The 24,745-nt window shown below is 47.4% G+C and overlaps 1 protein-coding gene across 11 annotated transcripts in view; it reads left to right on the forward strand.

Annotated features, from left to right (window-relative positions):
* The window catches only part of Sun1 (Sad1 and UNC84 domain containing 1), a 48,966-nt gene that overhangs the window by 20,193 nt on the left and 4,028 nt on the right, over nt 1–24,745 (forward strand). For 2 of the 11 annotated variants that reach the window (XM_021222589.1, XM_029533476.1), the window contains exons 3-20: nt 3,046–3,237; nt 4,664–4,848; nt 6,009–6,035; nt 6,138–6,317; nt 9,188–9,385; nt 10,191–10,256; nt 10,544–10,654; nt 12,899–12,997; nt 13,303–13,396; nt 13,915–13,973; nt 14,087–14,232; nt 14,865–15,104; nt 16,069–16,155; nt 17,273–17,316; nt 18,202–18,313; nt 20,320–20,574; nt 21,031–21,115; nt 24,574–24,689. In XM_021222589.1, coding sequence (XP_021078248.1) covers nt 3,046–3,237; nt 4,664–4,848; nt 6,009–6,035; nt 6,138–6,317; nt 9,188–9,385; nt 10,191–10,256; nt 10,544–10,654; nt 12,899–12,997; nt 13,303–13,396; nt 13,915–13,973; nt 14,087–14,232; nt 14,865–15,104; nt 16,069–16,155; nt 17,273–17,316; nt 18,202–18,313; nt 20,320–20,574; nt 21,031–21,115; nt 24,574–24,689 — 2,296 coding nt within the window. The remainder of the gene's footprint in view (nt 1–3,045; nt 3,238–4,663; nt 4,849–6,008; nt 6,036–6,137; nt 6,318–9,187; nt 9,386–10,190; nt 10,257–10,543; nt 10,655–12,898; nt 12,998–13,302; nt 13,397–13,914; nt 13,974–14,086; nt 14,233–14,864; nt 15,105–16,068; nt 16,156–17,272; nt 17,317–18,201; nt 18,314–20,319; nt 20,575–21,030; nt 21,116–24,573; nt 24,690–24,745) is intronic. The other 9 variants (XM_021222590.2, XM_029533478.1, XM_029533482.1 and 6 more) reach the window with 5 other exon arrangements.

Consider the following 24,745-nt stretch of genomic DNA (forward strand, 5'->3'; position numbering starts at 1 on the left):
AGGAAGGAAGGAAGGAAGGAAGGAAGGAAGGAAGGAAGGAAGGAAGGAAGGAAGGGAGGGAGGGTGTGTATCAGCTTCCCTCTTTGAAGAACTCTGTCTGCGTATGTGTGTGTGTGTCTGTGACTGCAGCTGCCACTCAATAGAGCAGAGACAGTAGGTTGGAGACTCGCCTGGGCTACCAATGGACTCCACAGGCTTAATGGGTTAAATCACATATTACCACCAAGTCCAATGAACTGACTCCTATCCCTGGGAAACAAATGACAGGAAGAAAGAATTGTTGCTCAAAAGCTGTCCTCTGACCTGCACATACAAATCATGCCAGCTCCCCCCCCTCCCCCCCCGCTCAATGTAAAATTTAATTTTTTTCTAAAAACTAAGTTCTTGGAGAGTGGGTCTATAAGAGCTGTTACTTTTCTCAGGATAGTCTTTGAGATTTATAACTGGGGTCTGTATCTTCATCTGCCACTTTGTTCTCCTCGTCCTGCATGGAACCCGTAAACACAGCTACTAAAAATGCTTCAGGACTTAAGGGTTTATGCTGCCTTGAGTGGGGTGCAGGGTCCCTCCTGCATCTGGCTCTGGGTGTCCTTGTCTATGGAAACCATGCTTAGGGGTGATAGGTTATAACCTGGACAACCTGGGTAGCTGGTGACACACTAAACTACAGTCCCTACAGACCTGGGCTACGGCAGATACACAGCAGAGACCTGGGAGCTGCCAAGGCCAGTTCTTCCTTGGCAGGTCAGTAGGGTAGCTGGTCCCCTCTTTCTTCCCTTTCCTTTTGTATCTCTGTCCCAGACACTGCCACGCTATCAAGATTTCAAATTGTTCATTGCCTAGCACCCAGAGAAAGTGTGAGAACCTTCTAGATATTTTCTGAGCTTATGTGTTATGTAGAGACTTATGTGAGTTTCTTTGTAGCACAGTGTGTCAACCTTCTCATCAGTGGAGAAGTACGGGACAGAAGCCTTTGAGGAAGGTGTAATTGGACTCACAGTTTTGCGGGTCTCAGGCTGTGGTCCTTGGCTGTTGATTCTGGACCATGGGATGTGTGATGGAGCTGAGTTGCTTACCTCATTGATGAACCAGGACAGAGAACATGGAAATAACTGGAGACCAAGCATAACTTTGCAAGGCACAGTCTCAGTGACTACTTCTTCCAGTCAGGCCCTACCTATTGTTTCCAGAATGCTTCCAATCGGTTCCTGCAGCTATAGAGGAAGCATTTACCCACATGCCCTGTGGCGTCATGTCATAGCCAGCCTGTAGTAAGCAGTGGAACAGTTTCTGTTTTCTCTTAGCCTTCCGTGTGGAAGGCCTCTCTCTCTCTCCTCTTACTGGACTTCTCTTCTGGTCCTTTGCATACAGAATAGCAGCAGTCTGTGCTCTTCCTACCATACCACAGGATTAAACACTCCCTGAGCTGTGAGGATCTCTGAGCCAGCAGCTAGAATCTGAGGGTGAATGTGTGTTGAGGAACGGGAGCCTCAGTCACTGTTCTGTTGCTGTGAAGAGACACCGTGACCAGAGCAACTCTTTTTTTTTTTTTTTTTTAAAGATTTATTTATTTATTATATGTAAGTACACTGCAGCTGTCCTCAGACACTCCAGAAGAGGGAGTCAGATCTTGTTACGGATGGTTGTGAGCCACCATGTGGTTGCTGGGATTTGAACTCAGGACCTTCAGAAGAGCAGTCGGGTGCTCTTACCCGCTGAGCCATCTCACCAGCCCCAGAGCAACTCTTAAAAACAAAACGTAATCAGAGACTTGTTGACAGTTTCAGGGGATTCTTCCATCAGCAAAGCCATTCCTCCTAATCCTTCTCAAATAGTTCTACTCCGTGGTGACTAAGCATTGTATATGAGTCTATGCAAGCCATTCTTATTCAAACTATCACAGTTCTGGTCTGTATCTGCAAGATTAATTCTGATATAAAATATAATCTTTGTAAACTAAAGCCATAATTGTATACAGTACTTTGCTAGAAGGAAGTTGTCTGATTTCAGGGTTCACTGAAACTAGCTAGCTAGTGTTCTCATTGGACACATGCTGTCAACTCCTATCTCATCCTGACTTGGCCTTTAAGCTGGTGTACCAGAGTGTCCTAAAGTCCATGCCTGTTGAAGCCACTGACTAGTGGTGCTTACTTACCAGGCTGGCTTGGTATTCCATCTGTAAGCTCTTACATCACCCAGACCCTTGAGGCTACAGGGCCCTTGTGTTAGCAGGATATGAGGCTGGAAAGCCACTAACCTCATGGCTGCTAGAGTTGCCCATAAAGGAGAGTTCCCCAAGGTGTCTGCTGTCCCCTCGCCTACTTTGTTCTCATGGGGTGTCCAACCGACAGCACTCTGCCTCTTCCCCTCTTCTCCCTAGCTGCCTCATGCTTATCGGTCGTCACCCTCATCACTGCAGCTTCTTCTCCAGCAGTACTAGGTTCCTTGTGTCTTGATGAAGATGGGTGCTGCTGATGGGGGTAGCATAGTCTTAACCCAAGGGTACCTATGTGGGCAGCCAGCTGGCTTCAGGCCTAAACAAACTGGGTACCACTCAGAGTGAAGATGCATTCTATCCACTGCACTAAGCTGACAGCTTCGAGGGAGGCATTGGAAGTAATGGGATTTTCCATGGCTCAGAGGAGTTTTATCTTAATCTAGCTTCAGTTTATGAAATGTGGGCTCTAGGGCTTTCCATTTTCTCCTCAAGAACATACTACTGAATTCACTTTTAGTCTCTGGAGTGTCACTCTTGTTAGTTGCTCCACTGGGCCTGGTGTCTGCTTATAAGGGTGCTCTGATTTTATCATGCTACACCGACACCATTCCCATTCTAACAGTCTTGGCCCGCCTCAAAAAACTGTTCTCAGCTAAAGTTCCAGGCCTGCCAGTCTGGGTCTGCAGGTGAAGGCGGTTGGCAAAGGCTCCTGCACAGCTGCTTACCTGACTGATACCTGACCTTGCAGTGCAGTGATGCTATAACTAAGGACTGTTGTGACTCCTTGCCTGGCCACCAGTGCTTCCTCTAGCCATGTCTTCTTCCAGTTCTAGTTATTCTTCGGATGCTCTGGATTTTGAAACTGAGCACAGGTTGGAACCCGTATTTGACTCTCCAAGGATGTCCCGCCGCAGCTTGCGCCTGGTCACAACAGCTTCATACAGCAGTGGGGACAGCCAGGCTATTGACTCGCACATCAGCACCAGCAGGGCCACACCCGCCAAGGGGAGAGAAACCAGGTGAGCATTATGTGGCTTGTCTTCACAGCTGTCATCCCCCCTGGCTTTTCAGATTGTCAAGTCAAGCTCCTCCCCTGGAATTGTTTGTGCACACATGTGCAGATCTGCCCTATGAACTGACTGAATTTGTTCTGGAGTGCTCCAAGTATTTGCTGTCTACCTGCATAGTGGTGATGTGTGTGAGATGGCAATATAGATGCACTTCTCATGCTCATAGTCATCCTGGCATGAGCTGAGCTTCAGTGGCCTACCAAATGGAGAGGAGTGGAGCCTTGCTGGGCCTGTGCTGCTCATCTGTCATAGCCAACTCAAGCCTGTCTGTGACATGTGGAAGCTGGGTACCTATGCAAGTACAGTTGGATGCCCAGTACATTTTGTCTCTCTTCCTTTCATGCCTTGTTTTCACTGTAGCTGATGGCAAAAGTTCTCACCATCTGTACCTTTTTGAGACTGAATAGAAGTGGCACTCCTTAGTTTATTTTGCTCATGTGAAAATTTCATTACCTTGGAGATTGCTGGCACTTTGTTCACACTACCTGGGGCCCTGTGGGTAGTCTGCCCCAGCCTGAGACCTGCAGGCTGTAAGGTAAAATGTCAGGCTGTGGAGTTGTAGTAGCTGACTCCCAAGCACAGCTTGCTGTCAGGCCACCCAGAGGTGTGGAGGTGTCCCGAGCTACAGTCCCTCAGACAAGAGACCAGGGCAGTGACTGGTATATATTAGTACTGCCTTCATCACACCAGTTTCCTGGAGGAGGTGGCTTGGGTGCCTTTGTCCTGTGTGTACCTACTCAAGTCACTTGATGCAAGATACTTAGAGGACATTTGGATTTTGTTTGTAGTTTGTTTGTTTGAGGCAGAGTCTTTCCATAACCAGGGCTGGCCAGAACTCACAGAGATCTGGTTACCTCTGTCTCCTGATGGCTGGGATTAAAGACAAGTGCCACCACATGTAGCTATCATTTGCTTCTGGGCTGCTCTGTTGTGTGATGAGAGTAGCCTTCGCCTTTGCTGTGCCTGCTGATGCAGAGAGTGGTAGGGCTGTTGGTGTGTTTGCTGTTACTTGATCAGAAAAGGAGGTGGTGGGCTTAATGTATGAGCTCCAGCATTTGTTTAACTCCTAAGTCATTTTTTATTTTCAGGTTATTTCAAATTTGAGCCAATGTGGGGTTGTCAGGCCCAGAATAGTCTGAAATTATTTTGTGTTTATAGTTTAAGAACAAGTTCTTAGTCGTTTTGTAGAATGACTCTAGCTTTAAAAAATTCATTTTTTAGATTAATGAATGTTTAGATTGTACCAGACACAGCATAAGAAAATGACTCATTCTAAAAAGTTGTGTATGTTTCCTGGCACAAATTTTATGTTAGTAAAAATCTAATGATTCTGTATTTTCTAAGCAAAGTCTAAAAATGTGTTTCTTCTTTGTAGGACAGTCAAACAGAGAAGAAGTGCAAGCAAGCCAGCTTTTAGTATCAACCACCTGTCAGGGAAGGGCTTGTCCTCAAGCACAAGCCATGACAGCTCTTGCAGCCTGCGGAGTGCCACGGTGCTGCGGCACCCTGTGCTAGATGAGTCCCTGATTCGTGAGCAGACCAAAGTGGACCACTTCTGGGGTTAGTCACTAGAGACACAGACATCCTCATCCCCAGTGTGGCTGTGTCTGCACTTGTTCTGGGAGGGAGCCCAGTGAGGTCAGGGTCTCCAGGGGGATGTGGATTCTGCCTTCATCTGCTGCCTCAGTGGCTTAGGTGAGTTGGTAGTACTGCTCTCTGAAGCGTGGCTGATTAAGTAAGCAGACAGCAGTCTTACAGCCATTCTTAATATGGCACACTTAAATTTGTTATAAAATCCTGGTATGTTCTAGAAAACACTAGGCAGCTAGACAGTGAAGATACGTTTGAGTCATTAGGAAATACTTAGTATAAGTTGGTCATGGCTGTGTATTTCTATAATCCAAACACCCCCGATATGGAGACAGGAGAATCAGAAGTTCAAGCCAGTCCTAAGCTACATAGTGAGTTCAAGGCCAGCCTGAGCCCCAGAAAACCCTTTCTCAAAAAACAAAGGACTTGCTGTAAAGCGATCAATGTTGGAAGGCAAGAGGCTATGCCCAAGCTCAGATAAAGAGCCATCTGAACCCTCAAGGTGACCTGTGCCATGTTACCAAACACATGTGCACACAGACACAGCTCCTCCGCTGAGCTACAGAACTGCCTGCTAAGTCCAGCTTATGCTCTCGTTGCTCTACTGGGGGATTTGGAAGAGCCAGCTTAGTTCTACAAGTCCTGAGCGCTTCACTTCGGGGTGCTTCTGCTTTGCTCAATCAGGGAGCCTGTGTTGGGCCCAGGGCAATACATGCTGTAAGCCAAAAGCCCAGAAGCATTGGACAGTGGTGCACACCTATAATCCCAGCTCTCAGGAGGCAGAGACAGGAATTGCTCTTTGAGTTCAAAGCCATCTGGTCTACAGAGTGAGTTCCAGGACAGCTAGGGCTACACAGAGAAACCCTGTCTCAGAAAACTAAGGAAAAAAAAAAAAAAAAACCTAGAGTTTCCATAAAGCTAGCTAGATCTTTCCCCTTGTCTGTCCTTGTGGGCCAGAATGCACTGGAGTGCACGGCTCTCCATGCCACTGCCTTTGGGTGACAGGAGTACAGAGCATCTTGGAAATAGACCGCAACAGTGCCACAACATAGCACTGGCCTATCACCGGGTACAGTTGTGGTGGGGTTGGTTGTATTTCACAGTGTAATGTGTGGGTGTGTATGTTTCAGGTCTCGATGATGATGGTGACCTTAAAGGTAATTACTTTGGTATTTTGTACACTTTTTAAACTAGAAGCCATTGCTACGTAATCTGTAGATAGTGATCAACAGCTTTCATTACCCTTTTGAAAACCTCAGGTGGAAATAAAGCTGCCACTCAGGGAAATGGTGAACTGGCAGCAGAGGTGGCGAGCAGCAATGGATACACCTGCCGTGACTGTAGGATGCTCTCAGCACGCACTGACGCACTCACAGCCCACTCTGCCATCCACGGGGCCACCTCCAGGGTTTACTCCAGAGATAGGACTCTCAAACCACGTAAGTCTTCTGCTTCTGTAGTTAGTAAAAGGGTCAGCCCAGCTCATTCTTTTCTTGTAAATCTGACTATGGGCCAAGGATGTGGCTCACAGTATAGTGTCTGCCTAGCACGTGCCAAGCTCTGCATTCCATCCTCAGCACAAGCCTTGGTGTCTTGAACTGTTTGTCTTACAGAGTTGAACTCGGTATTCTCATAGCATTAAACAGGCTCACATTAACTCTGTCCTACTTGTCGCTTCCCAGTTTGTGGTACTGTGGTTAGGTTTTTGTGCCCTGAAGTAGTTCAGATTTGGTACATTTGGACTTGACATGAACAAAAGAAAGTTCCTACTTCTGTGGCTTCTTACTCGGGTGCTTCTCTGTGTCACCCAGTACAGCCCAGATACTCAAGTAGCTATAGCACCAGAAGTCGATGCTGCTGAGAGTGAGAGCTCTGGTGTGATGCTATGAGACAGGTGCTCTGGGAGGGCAACTTGGAGCCTGGCATCTGGGTGGTGGCATCAGACCATTGGACATGAGAGGTGGGTGCCAGCGTCTTGACTTTTCTACCTGGTACAGAGGTTATCACAAAGTGGCTGAGCAGGCAGATTGATTTGTACTGCCTGAACTTTCTCCTAAACATTGATAGACCTTTCTGTGTTCCAGGCGTGTTGCTGGGCCTTCCCCACCCATGAGTGTCACAGGAAGACCAGGAGCAGCACTGAGAATTTAGTCCTTATTGCTCATGTCTAGTTTCTTCTGTTACTACAGGCCTGTTCTTGTGTTCAAGGCTTTGTCAGCACTTTAACATTAATGTCACAAAGGAGAATCATAGAAAGGGAAGAGACAGGTGACTGGACCGAGTGACACTGCTTTTCCTCCTTATATATGTGAGTGTGAGAGCCACCATGAACTTGGTGCCTCCCTCTGACCTTGCATCACTGAGCTCTCACTGAGTCAGGGCTCATCTCAGATGGTCCCAACAGCTTCCTTTGCACAGCTGAACACAGCTGACAAGGCAGGGGTCAGGCCAAACAGGTATCCCCATCACCACACTGCCCTGGAGTTGTGCTGTGCTGTCCCAGTCAGTGGCAGGCAGTGCTGGTGTATGCTTCTTAGTTCAGCCCTCCAGCAGCTTCTGCTTCTACTTAGCAAGACGTTTCGTAACAGAAAGACCACTGTGCGGCCCACAGTGCAGCCTGTACACTGAGCTGTGCAGCTTTAAGAGTTTGCATGCTAATGGGGATGATTTTGGTGCCTGTGCTGTGTGTGCTGTTTCAGGATACTCTCCTTCTCGGGCTGGAGAGCGGGTAAGAGCACTGACTGCTCTTCTGTAGGTCCTGAGATCAAATCCCAACAACCACATGGTGGCTCACAACCACCCGTAACAAGGCCTGACGCCCTCTTCTGGTGTGTCTGAAGACAGCTACAGTGTGCTTGGATATAATAATAAATAAATCTTTAAAATAATATATTCTTCTAGCTGCCTTTGATAAAGGCTGGCCTGCCTTGCTCTCCCTGCAGCAGATAAGGGTTCCTTCCCTTCTTTTACTTTTTGGTCCTGGGGATTGAGCCCAAGGCCTTGTACATGCCAAACACATGCTCTGCCACATGGTTCCAGCCTTGGCACCCTCCTGTCCTTGCCAACTCAACATTTTTTTCTTGCTCACATCTTGGCAATGTGGTGAGTGTCTGATTATCTAGGAGACCACCAAGCATGTCTCCAGCATCCCTCCAGCCTGGGAGGGCATGTGCACAGGTGGACGTGGGATCCTCTTGACCTTGGGCTAACTGCCTGGCTTTGTGATTTTGCAGTACAGCATTCAGACTGGAAAATAGCTCTTTCACTATTCTTTTGGGGTGGAGGGGGAACAAAGATTAATCATAATTATATTTATTATTACTTTACATGTATAGGTGTTTTGCCTGCATATGTGTTTGTGCACCATGTGTGTGCAGTGCCCTGCAGAGGTCAAAAAAGGTTGAATCTCCTGGGACTGGAATTATGGGTAGCCATGAGCTGATCTGGGTCCTCTGGAAGGGCTCCTTCCTGCTGAGCTGTTTCTCCAGCACTCTTTGAAATTTTATAGTTGTAGTATTTTCTTTCAAATCACACCACTCAGACTCAGTGACTCATGATGGCCTTCTACTCAAGTTTTGAACATACTGAGCATATCTGGCCTTGGGAGAAAGTGGAAGAAGTACTTCATGGTCCATGGGTCTCCGAAGCCCTTCAGATGCCAAAGGGATGGACAGCAACCACTGTTCCCAATGTGCTCCATACTCTGGGAAGAAGCCATTTTCCAAGAACAGGGGTTTTGTTTTGTTTTGTTTTTTGTTTTGTTTTTGTTTTTGTTTTTTTTATTTTGAGACAGGCTTTCTGTATAATCCTGGCTGTCCTGGAACTCACTCTGTAGACCGGGCTGGCCTCAAACTCAGAAATTCACCTGCCTCTGCCTCCCGAGTGCTGGGATTAAAGGCGTGCACCACCACTGCCCATCAACCGAGATCAGTTTTGCAGACATGGTTTACAGCATTTCCCTCCACATGCTAGGTTCACAGAAAGCCTTCTGGAGGCCAGCGTGGTCTACAGAGTGACGACAGGAACCAGGGAGCCGTCAGTGTGTGCCTCCGGGGCTCAGCGTCATCACTGGGTGGGACTGGAAGTGCTCAGCTGCTGTGCCTGAGACCTCAGTTATAGAGAGGCCACCACAGCGCTTCCTCTTCGTCTCCAGCTGGCTCACTGCTGGATGTTCTCAGGCGGTCTCTTCCCCAAGTGTCCAGTTTTAAAATGCTTTGCAACTTGGCTTTTCTTAAAAGTTTGGCCATCTGGTTCGTTGGGTAAACAAGTCTATGGGAAGAAATGACGCGTGTTCCTGGTTTCCCACTAGGCGGTGTGTCCTTTTACCTGGATAGGACTCTGTGGCTGGCCAAGTACACCTCCTCATCCTTTGCATCATTTATGGTTCAACTTTTTCAAGTGGTTTTAATGAAGCTCAATTTTGAATCTGAAACGTACAAATTGAAAGGCTATGAATCCAGAGCTTATGAATCACAGAGCTATGAGACAAAGAGCCATGAGTCAGAAGGTATTTAAATATTTTTTTCTCCCTTCTTTCAAGGTGGAGAAAGCCCTGCTTCTTCTGAGGCTCTTCTGCATCTTCTGTGGGCTCCATGCTGCTCTCTCAGCTGTTTTCTGTGGCTCTTCTTCTTATAGGAGCTTGCCAAGTGTTGATGTGGCCTGTGTACAGTTCAGCTTCCTGAAAATGGGTCATGATTTAGGCTTTAGAATTTTTTTATTGTATGCATAAGTACTCATGGAGATCAGAAGACAACTCTGTGAAGTTGTTTCTCTCCTTCAGATTCTAATGGCTTTAAGTTTTTAAAAAAGTAGGGATCGGAGCTAGAGGGCTGGCTCAGCAGTTAAGAACACTTGTTGCTCCTGTGGAGAACCTGAGTTTGGGTCCCACACCCACATTGGAGGTGTATACCCACCTGTAATTCCAGTATCAGGATCTGAGACCCTCTTCTGGCCTTTGGGTGTATCTGCATGAATGTACACATAATTAAAAACATAGTTAAAAATGAAGAAAGTTAATGAACTCAACTTTGACTTTTGCTTATTAATGTTAAGCAAAACCAGTTCATTTGCATGCCATTTAGAATCCCACTTGAGAAAACTTTTAGGTAGGCCTGTCTTCCCCTGTGATTACTAATACGTATTAACAGCTTGCAGCTTTCTGGTTTTCCTGGTGCCTGTGCTCACTGGTGGTGAGAGCCATTAGCATCTCTGACACTCCTGAGGCATGGTCTCTGGTCACACTGGCTTTATAGGGCATCTGGCCCTCAAGCTGACTGTGAGCTTCCTAAAAGCCCCTTTTGCATGTGTTGCAGCCCATCTCGGTCACTGTGGGAGGATGACTGCCGGAGAACTTTCCAGAGTGGATGGGGAGTCCCTGTGTGAGTACAGCTTCCTCTTCCAAGATGGTGTTGGTCTTGGAGGACTCCAGTCCCATTGTAATAGTGGGCCTCCAGCCATGCAGAATGAACAGCCCACCCTAGCTGATGGCTTCACTGGCATGGCTGGTCTGGCTGCCACCAGCTCTCAGTACTGGAAGTGAGTCATCCCCAGACTGTCTGCTGTGATTTAGGGGGATCGTTTCCTAGGTTTTCGAACATTCTGTGCAGTATTCTGATTGAGGTTTGCATATTAACCTGTCACTCCACTCCTTGTCACCACACCACAGGTGATGACTGTAAGGGGAAGAAGCACCTTGAGATACACACAGCCACCCACTCTCAACTGGCCGAGCCACACAGGGTGGCCGGGGCCGCGGGGCGCCTCTGCGTCTATACAGGTCATATCTTGTACCTTGTTCTAGTTGTTCTTGTTGAAAGCGCTGCTGTGTTTGGTTTATTTACACTGCCAGTGTCAGAAAGCACTATAGAAGGTGACAGTAAAAGAACAGCTGCGGGGCTGGAGAGATGGCTCAGCAGTGAAGAGCACTGACTGTTCTTCCAGAGGTTCTGAGTTCAATTCCCAGCACCACGTGGTGGCTCACAACCATCTGCAATGGGATCTGGTGTCCTCTTCTGGTGTGTCTTAAGGCAGTGAGTATAGTCATGTACATAAAATAAATTTAAAGCAAAACCAAAACCCAACAGCTGTGGTTTAGAATACAGAGAACCAGCTGGTCATGTTGGCATAAGCCTGGATTCCAGCACTCTAGGGGCCAAGGACTTTATGCACTCAAGGCCAGCATAGGCTATGCAGTGAGACCCTATCTCAACAGCAGTAGTAGAAAAAATATACAGAATCCCTTTGGAGCACTTTGTGAATTTATTTAGTATGGGTTCACTGATACTTATATTGGCAAATGCTCTTTTAAAAGAAAATTAATTAATATATTTAAGTACAATGTAGCTGTCTTCAGACACATCAGAAGAAGGCATCAGATTCCATTAGAGATGGGTGTGAGCCACCACGTGGTTGCTGGGAATTGAACTCAGGACCTCTGGAAGAGCAGTCAGTGCTCTTAACCGCTGAACCATCTCGCCAGCTCTGGCAAGTGCTCTTATAGTGACTTCCCAGCCCTAGGAAATACCCATAGAGTGTGTTTTCCAGCCCTGCCCATAACTATAACAGATGCTACTTGGGAACAACTCTAAGTCAACATTTTTTGGTTTGGTTTGGTTTGGTTTTGGTTTTGGTTTTGTAAAGATTTTTTTTTTTTTTTAGTTATTTATTTTATGTATGTGAGCACACTGTTGCTGTCTTCAGACACCAGAAGAGAGCATCAGATCCCATTACAGATGGTTGTGAACCATCGTGTGGTTGCTAGGACTTGAACTCAGGAAGAGCAGTCAGTGCTCTTAACCGCTAAGCCCTCTGTCCAGACAATTTAAAACATTTTTAATCATTTTAAAACCACACCCCTTATTATCTGTTGTGTTGAAATAGTTTAACGGTTATGGGGGTTAAAATGTAGATATTAAGTGACAGCCAGCAGCCAGCTATGGTAGCCACACACATTTAATACCAACACTTGGGAGGCAGAGGCAGGTGGATAGTTCTAAGTGTAAGGCCAGCATGGTCTACAGAGTAAGTTCCAGGACAGCCAGGGCTACATAGAAAAACCCTGTCTGCCAGCAATCACTCGAGAAAATGGAGAAAAGTTGACTTAAAAAACCATGTGGCTGGTAGCATATACATACAGTTACTTAGGTGGCTGACGTAGCGGACAGTCAGAGGCCAACCTGGCAATGTAAAGAGACTGTCTTAAATGGGGCCAGCGTTAGGAAGTGGTAGGTTTTCTGCTGTGTTGAATGCCCATTCATTTCAATACTTATCCAGTGATGCTCTAAAACTTTAGTCTACTGGGGTATGGTAGAGGTGGATTTAAGTTTTGTTTTTTTGAGGCAGTTCTCTGTGTAGCCCTGGCTATCCAGGAACTCACTCTGTAGATAAGGTTGGTCTCCTCAGAGGTCGGCCTGCCTCTGCCTCCCAAGTGCTAGGATTAAAGGTGTGTACCACCACTGCTCCAACAACTTCAGTATCTTACTACCTTCCCACTGTGAACACTTGAAGCACCACTCATCTAGAAGGTCATGAACACCTTCTAGACCCCCTGATAGTATGTAGTGAAGAGGTACCTGCCTGCCTCTCTGTTAAGCAATTGACGGTGAACTCGGCCTGGTGGCACATGCCTTTAATCCCAGTACTTGGGAACTTGAGAAGTAGAGGCAAGTGGATCTCTTGTGAATTCTTGACTATCCTGGTCTATATAGTGTGTTCCAGAACAGCCAGGCTACATAGTGGGTCCCAATCTCAACAGCCCCCTCCCCCCCCACACACACACACAAAAAAAAAACCAACCCAAAACCATGGTGAGTCAAGTATGATGGCTCGTGCACTTGGGAGACTGTCTGTGTCTAAGTGAGGACAGCAAGGTTTTCTCAAAAAGATGTGAGTGTCCTTCTGGCTTAGTACAAGAGGGAGTTTGAGCAGAGTATACTGGCAGCCTTGCTCACTCTACTGTCAGGATGTGCTGACCCCTACAATCTGTCTCACAGTGCCCTCTGCCATGTCTTCTCTGCCACAGGTGACCTCTTGGTTCGAGCACTTCGCAGGACTAGAGCTGCTGGGTGGTCTGTGGCCGAGGCCGTGTGGTCGGTGCTCTGGCTGACTGTCACTGCTCCAGGTGGTTATGTGGCTTCTGTGTTAGTGCTCTCACAAAGTTTGGGGCAGTGATAAACAATGTACAGGACCAGGCTGGAGCTTTCTGCTAGGTCCTCACTGTGACGTGCTTGCTGTCTGCTTCGGGGGCATCTTGTGTGGGGTGTGTGGACCTCAGGCTGCATGATGCATGGCAGTGGTGCTTCCCTCAGTTCGTCCTGTGTGTAACTGGTGGCGTTCATTCTCCTGCCTGTGGCTTCCCAGAGACATCCAGCTCCGAGCAGCTTCTAAAGCATGTCTCATCAGAACACTTGCTCTCTTCTCTTGTAGGGAAGGCAGCCTCTGGAACCTTCTGGTGGCTAGGGAGTGGCTGGTACCAATTTGTTACTTTGATTTCTTGGCTGAATGTGTTTCTTCTTACCAGGTAAGAAACTGAGGGTGAAGGTCTTAGTCAATGTTGGGGGCTCCTGTGTCAAGGTGGGGGCCATGTCAGCATTGGAGCCTATGCTTGCATGGGGTGGTAAGCAGGTCTTGTGTATCAGTTGTAGGTCGCTCTATAACAGCTTCGTTTACATTTGCAGGGTCTGCATCAATATATTGATACATGTTTTACAACAAACCTTCCTATTTTGGTTTTTCAAATTAACGGAGGTAGAAAAGGCAGCTACCATCGTTAAGTACACTGGATAAATGTAAAAGCACACAGATGGAGGGCCCAGTCAAATCCTATGGTCATACCCTAGTCTAGAGCAGTTCTCTGGCCACCAGCTCACCAAGGTGGGTGCTAGTCTTAGGGCAGGGCCTCAGGCCCTCTGTGCTTTTCTTGTGGTACAAGATAGTACTTCTCAGGTGGCCAAGCAGGGAGTTAGTGTATGCACAGGTGCGCAGAATGGCACACCACCTCTGTCTTTCCAAAGTTAATGGTTTCCTCTCTGTTCTTAGGTGCCTTCGAAATATTTGCAAGGTTTTTGTCTTGCTCCTCCCACTCCTACTTTTACTAGGTAAGACATGGCATGGTGACCTTCCGAGACCAGCACATGCCCACAGTGGAAACAAAAAATCTGAATTCCTTGGGGCATGTGTACATTTGCATACAGCTGTCTCCCCCCCCCAGGTGCTGGTGTCTCCCTGTGGGGCCAGGGAAACTTCTTCTCACTCCTACCAGTGCTGAACTGGACGGCCATGCAGCCAACACAGAGGGTGGACGATTCCAAGGGCATGCATAGACCTGGCCCTCTTCCCCCGAGCCCACCTCCAAAGGTAACCAGGAAGAGAGCTCTTGGTGATACCATGAGCATGTGTTCTTTAAAGCTTTCCATGCCACTGTGGACAGCCAGTCTTAGATCCTGCCTTAGGGGAAAGGTCTTTTTTTAGCAGACTTTAACTTCGTAGGCTGGACTAGAACTCACAGAGATCTATATACCTGTCTCTGACTCATAAGTGTTGGATTAAAGGCGTACACCATGCATAGCCCTAAAAATGTAAAATAATAAACAAATAAATATGTTTACATATATACATCACATATAAAAATAAGCAAATATGTGTGTATGTTATGTATGTATGTATACACACCACAAGTTTGGTTTTTTTGTTTTTTGGTTTTTTTTTTGGTTTTTCGAGACAGGGTTTCTCTGTTTAGCCCTGGCTGTCCTGTAGACCAGGCTGGCCTTGAACTCAGAAATCTACCTGCCTCTGCCTCCCGAGTGCTGGGATTAACACATCACAAGTTTTATAGCTTTTCAGATGCAGAATTATATGTTCCATTCGTTTATATAATCCACTTGATTATGAGTGTGAACACAACACGAGAGTAGAAAGAACGAACCACAGCCCCTTATGTGCTAGAGTGTCCCTCTGGTTGTGACTTCAGCTTCCTGGTTCCATCTCAGGTTGATCACAAGGCTTCCCAGTGGCCTCAGGAGAGTGACATGGGGCAGAAGGTAGCTTCTTTGAGTGCGCAGTGCCACAACCATGATGAGAGACTTGCAGAGCTGACAGTCCTGCTTCAGAAACTCCAAATACGGGTAGACCAAGTGGATGACGGCAGGGAAGGGCTGTCGCTGTGGGTCAAGAATATGGTTGGACAGCACCTGCAGGAGATGGGCACCATAGAATCACCTGATGCTAAGGTAAGGCCCAGAAACTCCTTTGGACCTGTTGCACACATTGCTCCCAGCCCATGTGGTGCCTCTCCAGTGCAAACACCTCCTGGCACAAGGAAGCAGAAAGGGAGGAACGGACCAAGACAAGATCTGCATTTTGGGCAAATCCCTGGTACCTGACTACTGCCATCAAAGTCCTTTAAGCATTGCTACCACTGCCCAGTGGTGTCAGCACCCAGTGGGTAACAAATTCATCTGTGGCCTGATCTCTGGGTAGGGTGGAGCCCCCTAGTCGCCTTAGTGACTGGGTCCACCAGACTGAGGACCAAGCCTTCAACACAAGCCTTTTTTTTTTTTTTNAAAAAATAAAGATTTATTTATTTATTTATTTATTTATTTATTTATTTATTTATTATATGTAAGTGCACTGTAGTTGTCTTCAGACACACCAGAAGAGGGCATCAGATCTCGTTATGGATGGTTGTGAGCCACCATGTGGTTGCTGGGATTTGAACTCAGAACCTTCAGAAGAGCAGCCAGTGCTCTTAACCGCTGAGCCATCTCACCAGCCCCCAACACAAGCCTTTTGAGGTTACATTTCTCATTCACGGTATAACACAAATCTTTGTTTTTCCTGTGGTGCTAGAGGTGCTAGTCACACGATGGACCCTTACTGTGACTGGTACTTTTGGATGTTGCTAGTGAGTGTGAACATACCATGTATCTCCTATGGGTAAGAGATGACAGGGAAATGAGTGTGCCCTGGGTCTTTATCTTATAGGGGTTTTATTTTAGAACTCTGAAGATCAGGAAGCCCACTTCCTATATAGAGGAAGCTGCTCAGGTTTGAGACCTTCAGCTAGAGACAGGGGCGTGGCTAGGCCCTCAAGATGCTACACCACCCTGTGACTGCAGTAAGAATTACTGGCCCACCCTAATGGCATGTATGCAATGCTGAACTCTCAGCCGCTCGTTCTGTATTCATTCTCAGACTGACTTCATAACTTTCCACCGCGACCATGAAGTGCGTCTCTCCAACTTGGAAGATGTTCTTAGAAAACTGACAGAAAAATCTGAGGTATTTTGTGTGTGTGTGTGTGTGTGTGTGTGTGTGTGTGTGTGTTTACTTGGTGGGTACACATGCATGGGAGTGCACACATGGAGACAAACAAGGAGGGGATCCTGCCCTGTTACTCTGCCTTTTTTTTTCTTTGAGACAAGGTCTCTTACTGTGCCTTCTTTCTCCACTCCTTGGAGCATTGGGTTACTGGCATGTGTACAGCCACACTCAGCTTTTTATGTGAATGCTGGGGTTTTGAACTTAGATCCTTATGCTTGCACAGCAAATGCTCTGACCCACCCAACCCTCTCCTCAGCCCTGAAGTATTTGTACCTGCCCTTCAAGAAAACACTGAACTCAGACCATCAAACTTGGCACAAGTACCTTCACCCACTGACCCCTTTTACCAGCTCAAAGCGGTTTTTAAAATAAAGATCAACTGGAAGCCAGTACTCTTAAAAGCCTGTAACCAGAGGGTCTTGCTGTTGATCTGCACAACTAGAAGAGATCTCTTGTGTTTTTGTTTTCTGGGCACTTCAACTCTGTAGCTTAACTGCAAGCCTGACCAAACATAAGTGGCTGTGCTGGCTTTGAAATCCAGTCACCTCCTGCTCAAGAATCCCTATGAACCCTTGATATCATTCAGCCTCCACCAAAAAGCTTAGAACATGGCTTATATCAAATCAGCGTAAGTGGGAGAGTCTAGCTATTCTGTCTGGTAAACTAGGTATTGCTGTATGTCTGCAGTGCCAACCATGTGACCCTTGGTAGATCTTAGTACCCTTAGGGCACAGGACCTAGCTAGGCATGGCAGATGCTTGTGTGCTCACTGAACTAAACTAAAGCATGAGTTACTGAGTCATAGTAAGCAGATTAGCCCATGGTCTCTTGGGGACCAGCTTCTACTTCCTGATTGTTGATGTCAGGGAAGTTGGGCTGAGCAAGAAGAGAGGGGACCCAAAACACACTTGACCTGAACACTCTGAGTTAGTCGGAGGCCCAGCCATACTTGATGCCTTTGCCCAAGCATTCAGAAGCCTGAGACTCATCATTTATTATGTGAAGTATTAAGTTAGGTGGGCATGATTTATGAACTCAATGCATAACTGGTTACAAAGTATCCTCCACTTCCCAGGCTATCCAGAAGGAGCTGGAAGAAACCAAGCTGAAAGCAGGCAGGTAGGTGACCTCAAGGAGCTCTGATTTGTCTCCCATGGTACTCTGCTCATTTGGAGGGTGTTAACTATTTACTGCGTATTAAGGTTCAAATCATCACTTGCCACCTGAAGTTACCAGCTTTGGGGTATCTTTCTGGGAATCCTCTCAGGGCCTCAGTACATAGCTAGGTCCCTTCTTGGCCATGAGGAGCCACCTGTATCCTTGGGGGATTCCTTCTGCCAGGAGCCACTCTCTGTCCCTGACTTCATTGGCTCCATTGGTGTCTGAACAGATGTGCCAGCCTTGGTGCCCAGCAGCCATGCATCTTTCTATACCACACTTTCTATACCCAATGCTGGTGGTCCTTGTGCCCAGCATTGTATCTTCTGTGCACACTCTGGGATTGCGTGTAGTTGGGATTGTGTGTGCTTTTGTAGCTGCTGAGGGGGATGTGACGGGGTAGCAACTTTTGCTGGCTAATGGGCTCTTGCATGTGGTGTGGGACAGGAGAGAGTATGGTACACTTTGTTCTTCCCAGACCTGGTTTCAATGAACACTGACTTAGTATGTGAATGTGTAGATGCAGAACATTTATCTGGAGAGAACTGTTTCTGCTGGGCGTGTTAGCATCTCTTGCAAAACAGTGTTCATGGGTTTCTCACAGCCCCTCCCCAAAGTCAGTCAGGAATCTTAACCCTGACATCACCTTCCATTCCACTGTCTACCCCATAGACATAGAGCATAGAGCTGCAGATCCAGCCTCAAGGCCATGGGTAGACATCAGCTTGTTTCTGCTCTGTTGGTAATTTTGAGGACATAGGCATGTTACTTTGTTTAGGGGTGAGGCTTTCTCTGAGTGCAGCTGGGCCCTGACCCCTGTCTCCCTCCCCGGTTGATGACTTCCAGCAGGGATGAAGAGCAGCCCCTTCTTGACCGTGTGCAGCACCTAGAACTGGAACTGAACCTGCTGAAGTCACAGCTGTCAGACTGGCAGCATCTGAGGACCAGCTGTGAGCAGGTAAGCGCTGGTGTTAGGAGACTGCTGCCTTGAAAAGAAAAGCTCACCTGGCTGTTTGAAAGCGATTCATTGTGGCTGCCTTCAAAACTTTTTTAATGTGTGCGTCTGCATGGGCAGACAGATAGAGGGATATGAACAGAAATCAGAAGAAGCCATCAGGGGTCAATTCCCATCTTTTAGAGCCCATTTCCTTGGAGGCAGGGTCTGTTCTTGAGGGCAGGGTCCTGGGTGGAAACCAGCAGTCCCTGGCAGTCAGTCTTATTTCTGTTCCCTCAGAGCTGGGGTTATAGGCAGTTGCCATGTGGTGATGGCTCTGTGTTCCAGTCCTTAGTGAAGAGCTCTTCATCAAGTCATCTCTCCAGCCCTACCTTTTTTTTAGTTATATTTTAAATATTTTATTTATTGTGTGTGACTGTGCAAGCACACGTATGTCACAAGAATGTAAGAATGTGCCAGGTGCACGCCTTTGATCCCAGCACTTGGGAGGCANAGGCAGGTGGATCTTTGAGTTGGAGGCCAGCCTGGTCTACAGAGTTGAGTTCCAGGGCAGCCAGGGCTATAGAGAAACCCTGTCTTGGGGAGGGGGTGTGGGGATAGATAAGAAAGTGGGGGTCAGAGGATAATTTGGAGGAGTTGATTCTCCTTCCATCAGGTTGATCCTGAGAATCAAACTCAGGTGGTCTGGTCTAATGTCAGGCACCTTTACCTCCTGAGTTTTTCTCTTTTTTTATTTTAAGTTTGTGACTGTGACAAGGGGGGATGGGAATGGAGTGGCACACACCTTTAATCCCAGCACTGCAAAGGCAGAGGTAGGCAAAGTTCTGTGAATTCCAGGCCAGCCTGGTCTACAGAGTGAATTCTAGGACAGGATAGCCAGGGCTACACACATAGAAACCCTGTCTAGAACCTGCCCTCATTCTCCACCCCTCAAAAAAAGTGTTTATTTTTGTGATGCTGGAGATGAACCTGGAGTCTAAAGAGGCCAGGTGAATGCTCTGTGACCAATCTGTGCTCCATTTATACTGGAATGATGTAGAAATTCTCAGGTCACACATTGATGACTCCTGACTGTCCCAAACCCAGCAGCGTAGCACACTCAAACCTGAGCTCACTCTGCCTGATCACACAGTACAACTGACACATGTTAGGGATTATGAGAGTGTGTGTGTGTGTGTCTCCATGTTCCTGTCTGTCCGTCCACAGTAGGCCCCCAGAATGCTTTGCCACTTGCCCATCCATGTCACATGTCACAGATGTTGCAAGGTCCATTATCCTAGGTCTATTGAGAATGTAAAGAGTCACTTTATTGGCAGAATTCTCATAAGCCATGTTCAGACCATAGATTAACATGTCTGGATAATGAGCTCAGAGACCAGGTAGGTGAGCTTGGTGGGGATAACAAGGTGTGTGGACAGGAATCTGTCTCCTGTGTGCACTACCCTCCCTGGGTGCTGGCAGGCTAGTGTCCAGTTACAGATGCACTCTTGGGTATTGTCTTTTGAAATGAATAGAGATGAGCAGGGATCAGGTGGTCCCTGGAGACTAAGGGGGGAAGAGTGCTTAATGGGGCTGTTTGAGGGGACAGAGAACAGGGTTGAAGGTATGGAGCCCTGCCAGCTTTGTGGCAGGTAGATGCATTTCCTGGGCTTTGCCCTGTGATTCTGATTGGAGGCAAAAGAATTTTGTATGTGGTACATAGGGACTCAGCCTCCTAACAGGCTAAATCTCACTGTGAGGCTGAGTATACTCAGTGGGGGGTCGCAGAGCACACATCTCCTTTCTGTAGGTCTCTGTGCAAACAGCCTCCAGTTCACGCAGCACTCTAGTTCATTCCTGGTCTGCTTAGAAGGTCCCAGAGGTTTGGGAAGAATCTTAAGGTGACTATGAAGGAGGCAGTTGTACCTCTTTGTACCCCGTGTCTTGCAGTTCCTTCTGGAGCTGAGTTGAACAGTTGGCTCCTGCAGTGCCACCTGCACACTTGTGTATTCTTCCCTCCACCTCACCAGGCTGGGGCCCGCATCCAGGAGACTGTGCAGCTCATGTTCTCTGAGGATCAGCAGGGCGGCTCCCTTGAGTGGCTATTAGAGAAGCTTTCCTCTCGGTTCGTGAGCAAAGATGAGCTGCAGGTGCTTTTACATGACCTTGAGCTGAAACTGCTGCAGAATATCACACACTACATCACCGTGACAGGCCAGGCCCCGACATCCGAGGCTATTATGTCTGCCGTGAATCAGGCAGGGGTTTCAGGAATCACAGAAGCGGTAAGTAAACAGACCGGTTCAGCCTCCACCACAGACACGGAATGTGTGCCAGTGTTCTGAGAACATAATGGAGTTTAGCCTTGCCCCAGATGAGGCACGACTGCTGCCATCACCTCGAAGCATTCCTTGGCTTTGCACTCAGTGAAGCCTTTTGTTCCAGGGCTTCCCATATGCCTGAGTGCTTATAAACTTGCAGCTGTGTGCAGTTTCCTGTAGTTGTCACATCCTAGCCCTTATGTCCAATTCACCCTTCCCCAGTGATGGTGACAGTGCTCAGGACACCCTGGCTCTTACACCCGCTGTGAACTCACATGCCCTAGTGATAAGTAAGGGTCTGGTCCTACCCTGCTCATTTACTGGATGAAATGTAGCACGTTTGTCCCCCAAGCATAGGCATATAAGGTCCTGAGCACTTGTTTGTACCATTAACACTCATTTTTCCTTCTGGGCCACCAGCAAGCACATATCATTGTGAACAATGCTCTGAAGCTATACTCCCAAGACAAGACGGGGATGGTGGACTTTGCTCTGGAGTCTGGAGGTGAGTAACCAATAGAAGAGGTGAGCAGGAGCATGTGAGACCAGGACAGGAATCTGGGCAGGCCTACAGACACTGCCGCCCCTTCCCACTACCCTCAGGGTTTTCTTGTGTAGTTCTGGCTGGCCTGGAACTGAATCTGTAGACCAGGCTATCCTCAAACTCAGATATCCTTCTGCCTCTGCCTCCCAAGTCTGGGATAGAAGGTGTGTGCTACCACTGCCTGACCACAGCCACACTTTCAATATGACAGTAGAGTATTATTCTGGATGAGATCCAAGAGTTTATTCTTCCTAGGAAGAAGTTGCCCACTGGGGTGTGTAAGCTGGGCTGCACATTCACCCAGGCCTAGCCCCAAGTGTTATAACTGAGGGCTGGCTGCCTTGCTTCCACAAAGTGTGGTTTATCATTGTAGGGAAGTCACAACTGCAGGACCTCCCATGTGCTGTGCATTTGGGATTGCACACCTGGGTGAGGCCTCTAAGCCCTTTCTGAAAATAGAATGCAGACACCCGCATCTTAGGAGGTTCTGCTACACATGCCATGCAGAAATGGAACTTCTAGAAGTTAGGACTTGCAGGTGAGATGCAGACTGATACCAATATGCTCTCCCTCCCCCTTCTTTTAAAGATTTATATATTTATTTTATGTACATGAGTACACTGTCACTGTCTTCAGACACACCAGAAGAGGGCATCAGATTCCATTACAAATGGTCATGAGCCATCATGTGGTTGCTGGGAATTGAACTCAGGACCTCTAGAAGAACAGTCACTATTCTCAACTGCTGAGCCATCTCTCCAGCCCTCTGATACAAATCTTTTTGGTTTTTGTTTTTTTTTGTTTTGGTTTGTTTTGGTTTGGTTTTTTAAGACAGGGTTTCTCTGTATGGCCCTGGCCATCCTGGAACTCACTCTGTAGACCAGGCTGGCCTCGAACTCAGAAATCTGCCTACTTCTGCCTCCCAAATGCTGGGATTAAAGGCATGCGCCACTACTGCCTGACTGATACCATCTCTTAATGAGCAGTTTTTAAAAGTCATTTAGACCAGGAGGCTCTTTGAGAAGAGTAAGCAACCGGCTAACCCCACCCAGCCCTAAGAAACTGGCTATTCCCACACTAATAGTAGGCTCAGACCACGCTGAGATGGCCCAACCAGGGAAGGTGTGGGGTGCCCAGTTGGGTGGAGGCATTGTTTCCCTAACTTAAGCAGCCTATAGTATACATGGTCATGAGCCTGGCTACCATCACTGGTGGGCCATTTCAGCGTGGTCTGAGCCTACTATTAGTGTGGGAATAGCCAGTTTCTTAGGGCTGGGTGGGGTTAGCCGGTTGCTTACTCTTCCCAAAGAGCCTCCTGGTCTAAATGACTTCTATTTTTAGATGATTTTAATTATATACTGTAAAATGAACTGATACCAGAAATTATATTTAGATCAGAGGTACTGAATGGCTGCTTGGGTTGGCAGCTGTCACTATTCTGGGGCCATGTTGGAGCTTGTAGACTTATGTCACCAGCTTAAATCCCCTGAGGCCCCAAGAGGTTGCCCCAAGAGCTGGTCTTAGACTAGGGAGAAGGTGTTTAAGAAGTCTGGCCAGTGTCCAGGAGCTCAGGTCTCATATGCAGTATCAGAGCCGTGTTGTCTGCCTGTTTTATTACCCACTGCCCCTCCTCTGCGTGTCAGAGACAGCACTGAACCTGGACTGAGGTAGACTGAGCCCATGTGCTCTAGGACTGGGACCTGCTGTGTCTCTGTAAGACTTCTCAGATCCCCCCCACACCTTCTTTTTATGTTTTATATGTATTTCATGTTATGAATATTTTGCCTGCCTATATGTATGTGTGTACCACATGCATGCCTGGTAAATATAAAATGAGAAAATAGCAAGAGATCCCTTGAAACTAGAATTATGGATGATTATGAGCCACCCAGTGGATGCTAGGAACAGAACCCATGTCTTTGACAGGCACCACAAGTACTCTTTAACTACTGAGCCATCTCTCCAGCCCTGACCTCTCAGTTCTTATTCGATAATGTCCGGGCTGCCTGCTCCCCTAACGGGGCAGAATGTCTGTCCCCTTACTAGCTGTTCCTTTTCCCAGGGTGTTTTGGCTAGTGGACATTTGTGACAAAATTGCCTATGTCGACGAGGTAGCCTCTGAAAGTTACTTGTCCCCTTACACCAGTGCTTGACCCTTATTTAGGAAACCATGAACAAAGCTTTTATAGCCACTGTCCCTCATAGTCACACACACATAGACACTGTTGTGAAGGAGTAAGATGAAGACAACGCACTGAGTTGCTGAGTGCTCTATGCAGTGAGTGGCTCCGGTGGTTCCTGGGGGCTGTTGAGCTAATAGCAGAGGAAAATGGAGCTGGGTATTTATATTTACACAGTGAGGCTGTGTGAGGCTGGGCTGAGTTCTTACCATGTGCCAGCCCCAGAGAGACAGAGGGATGCAGTGTGTATGTGTGTGGGTCGCAGGCATCTTTTTTTTTTTGTTTTTTTCTTTGTTTTTTTTTTTCTCTCTTTTGGTCGCAGGCATCTTATTTCTTAGAATTTATTTTATGGGCATGAGTAGTTTTCTCTGTGTGTATGTCTTCAATGTGTGCCTGGTGCCCTTGGGGTTTAGAAGAGAGCAGTTGGAAGCCTTGGAACTGGAGTTACAGATGGCTGTGAGCCATCAGGCGGGTGCTGGGGACTGTACCCAAGTCCTCTGGAAAAGCAGCTAAGTGCCCCTAACCACAGAGCCATTTACTAACTCTTGTGTTTTAATATATCAGTTAAAAAAATGAATGCAGGCTGGGAACATGGCTCAGTGGGGAAGTGAGGACCAGTTTGGATCTGAAACCCGCGTAAGTTCTGGGGAAGCATAGCAGCCCTATAGTTCCGTTGGTTGACTGGCAGAGACAGAATCCCCAGAGCAAGTGAGTCTGGCCAGAATCTGTGAACTCAGTTGAAACATTCTGCCTCAAAGAATAAGATGGTGGGCAATCGAAGAAGACTGCTATTGTCAACTTTAGGCCTTTAACTCTAACCATCCCTGTGCTCACACAGATGGGAAAAAAGCCCACTTTGTAACAAAAGCAAGAAAATAAGGTTGATCAAGGTTCCTTTTACAAGTAGAGCAGTGTGGGTAGAGGGAATGGGTTCGGGGGCCTGGAGAGATGGCTCACTGGGTAAGAAGAACATTGGCTGTTCTTCCAGAGGACCTGGGTTTGATTCCCAGCATCCATATGTAGCTTACAACATCTGTAAGCCTAGTTCCAGAGGATCCTATTCTTGCCTCTGTGGACATCAGGCATGTATGTGGAGCACAGACATTCATGAAAGCAAAACACTCCATACACATAATTAAAAAACAACAAAAACAAAAACAAAAACCCCCATTGTTAGCCTCCAGGTCTCACATCCTAGCATGTTGCAGTCAGGTGTGATAAAGTGTCCCTGTGTTCCAGGTGGCAGCATCCTAAGCACTCGGTGCTCGGAGACCTATGAGACCAAGACGGCGCTGCTGAGCCTGTTTGGGGTCCCACTGTGGTACTTCTCACAGTCACCCCGAGTGGTGATCCAGGTGAGCTGCAGTCCACAGAGCCTGCACCTTAGGCCACTCGGCATTTCTTAACCCCC

This window comes from Mus pahari, chromosome 23, assembly GCF_900095145.1.
Source record: "Mus pahari chromosome 23, PAHARI_EIJ_v1.1, whole genome shotgun sequence".
Taxonomy (NCBI): domain Eukaryota; kingdom Metazoa; phylum Chordata; class Mammalia; order Rodentia; family Muridae; genus Mus; species Mus pahari.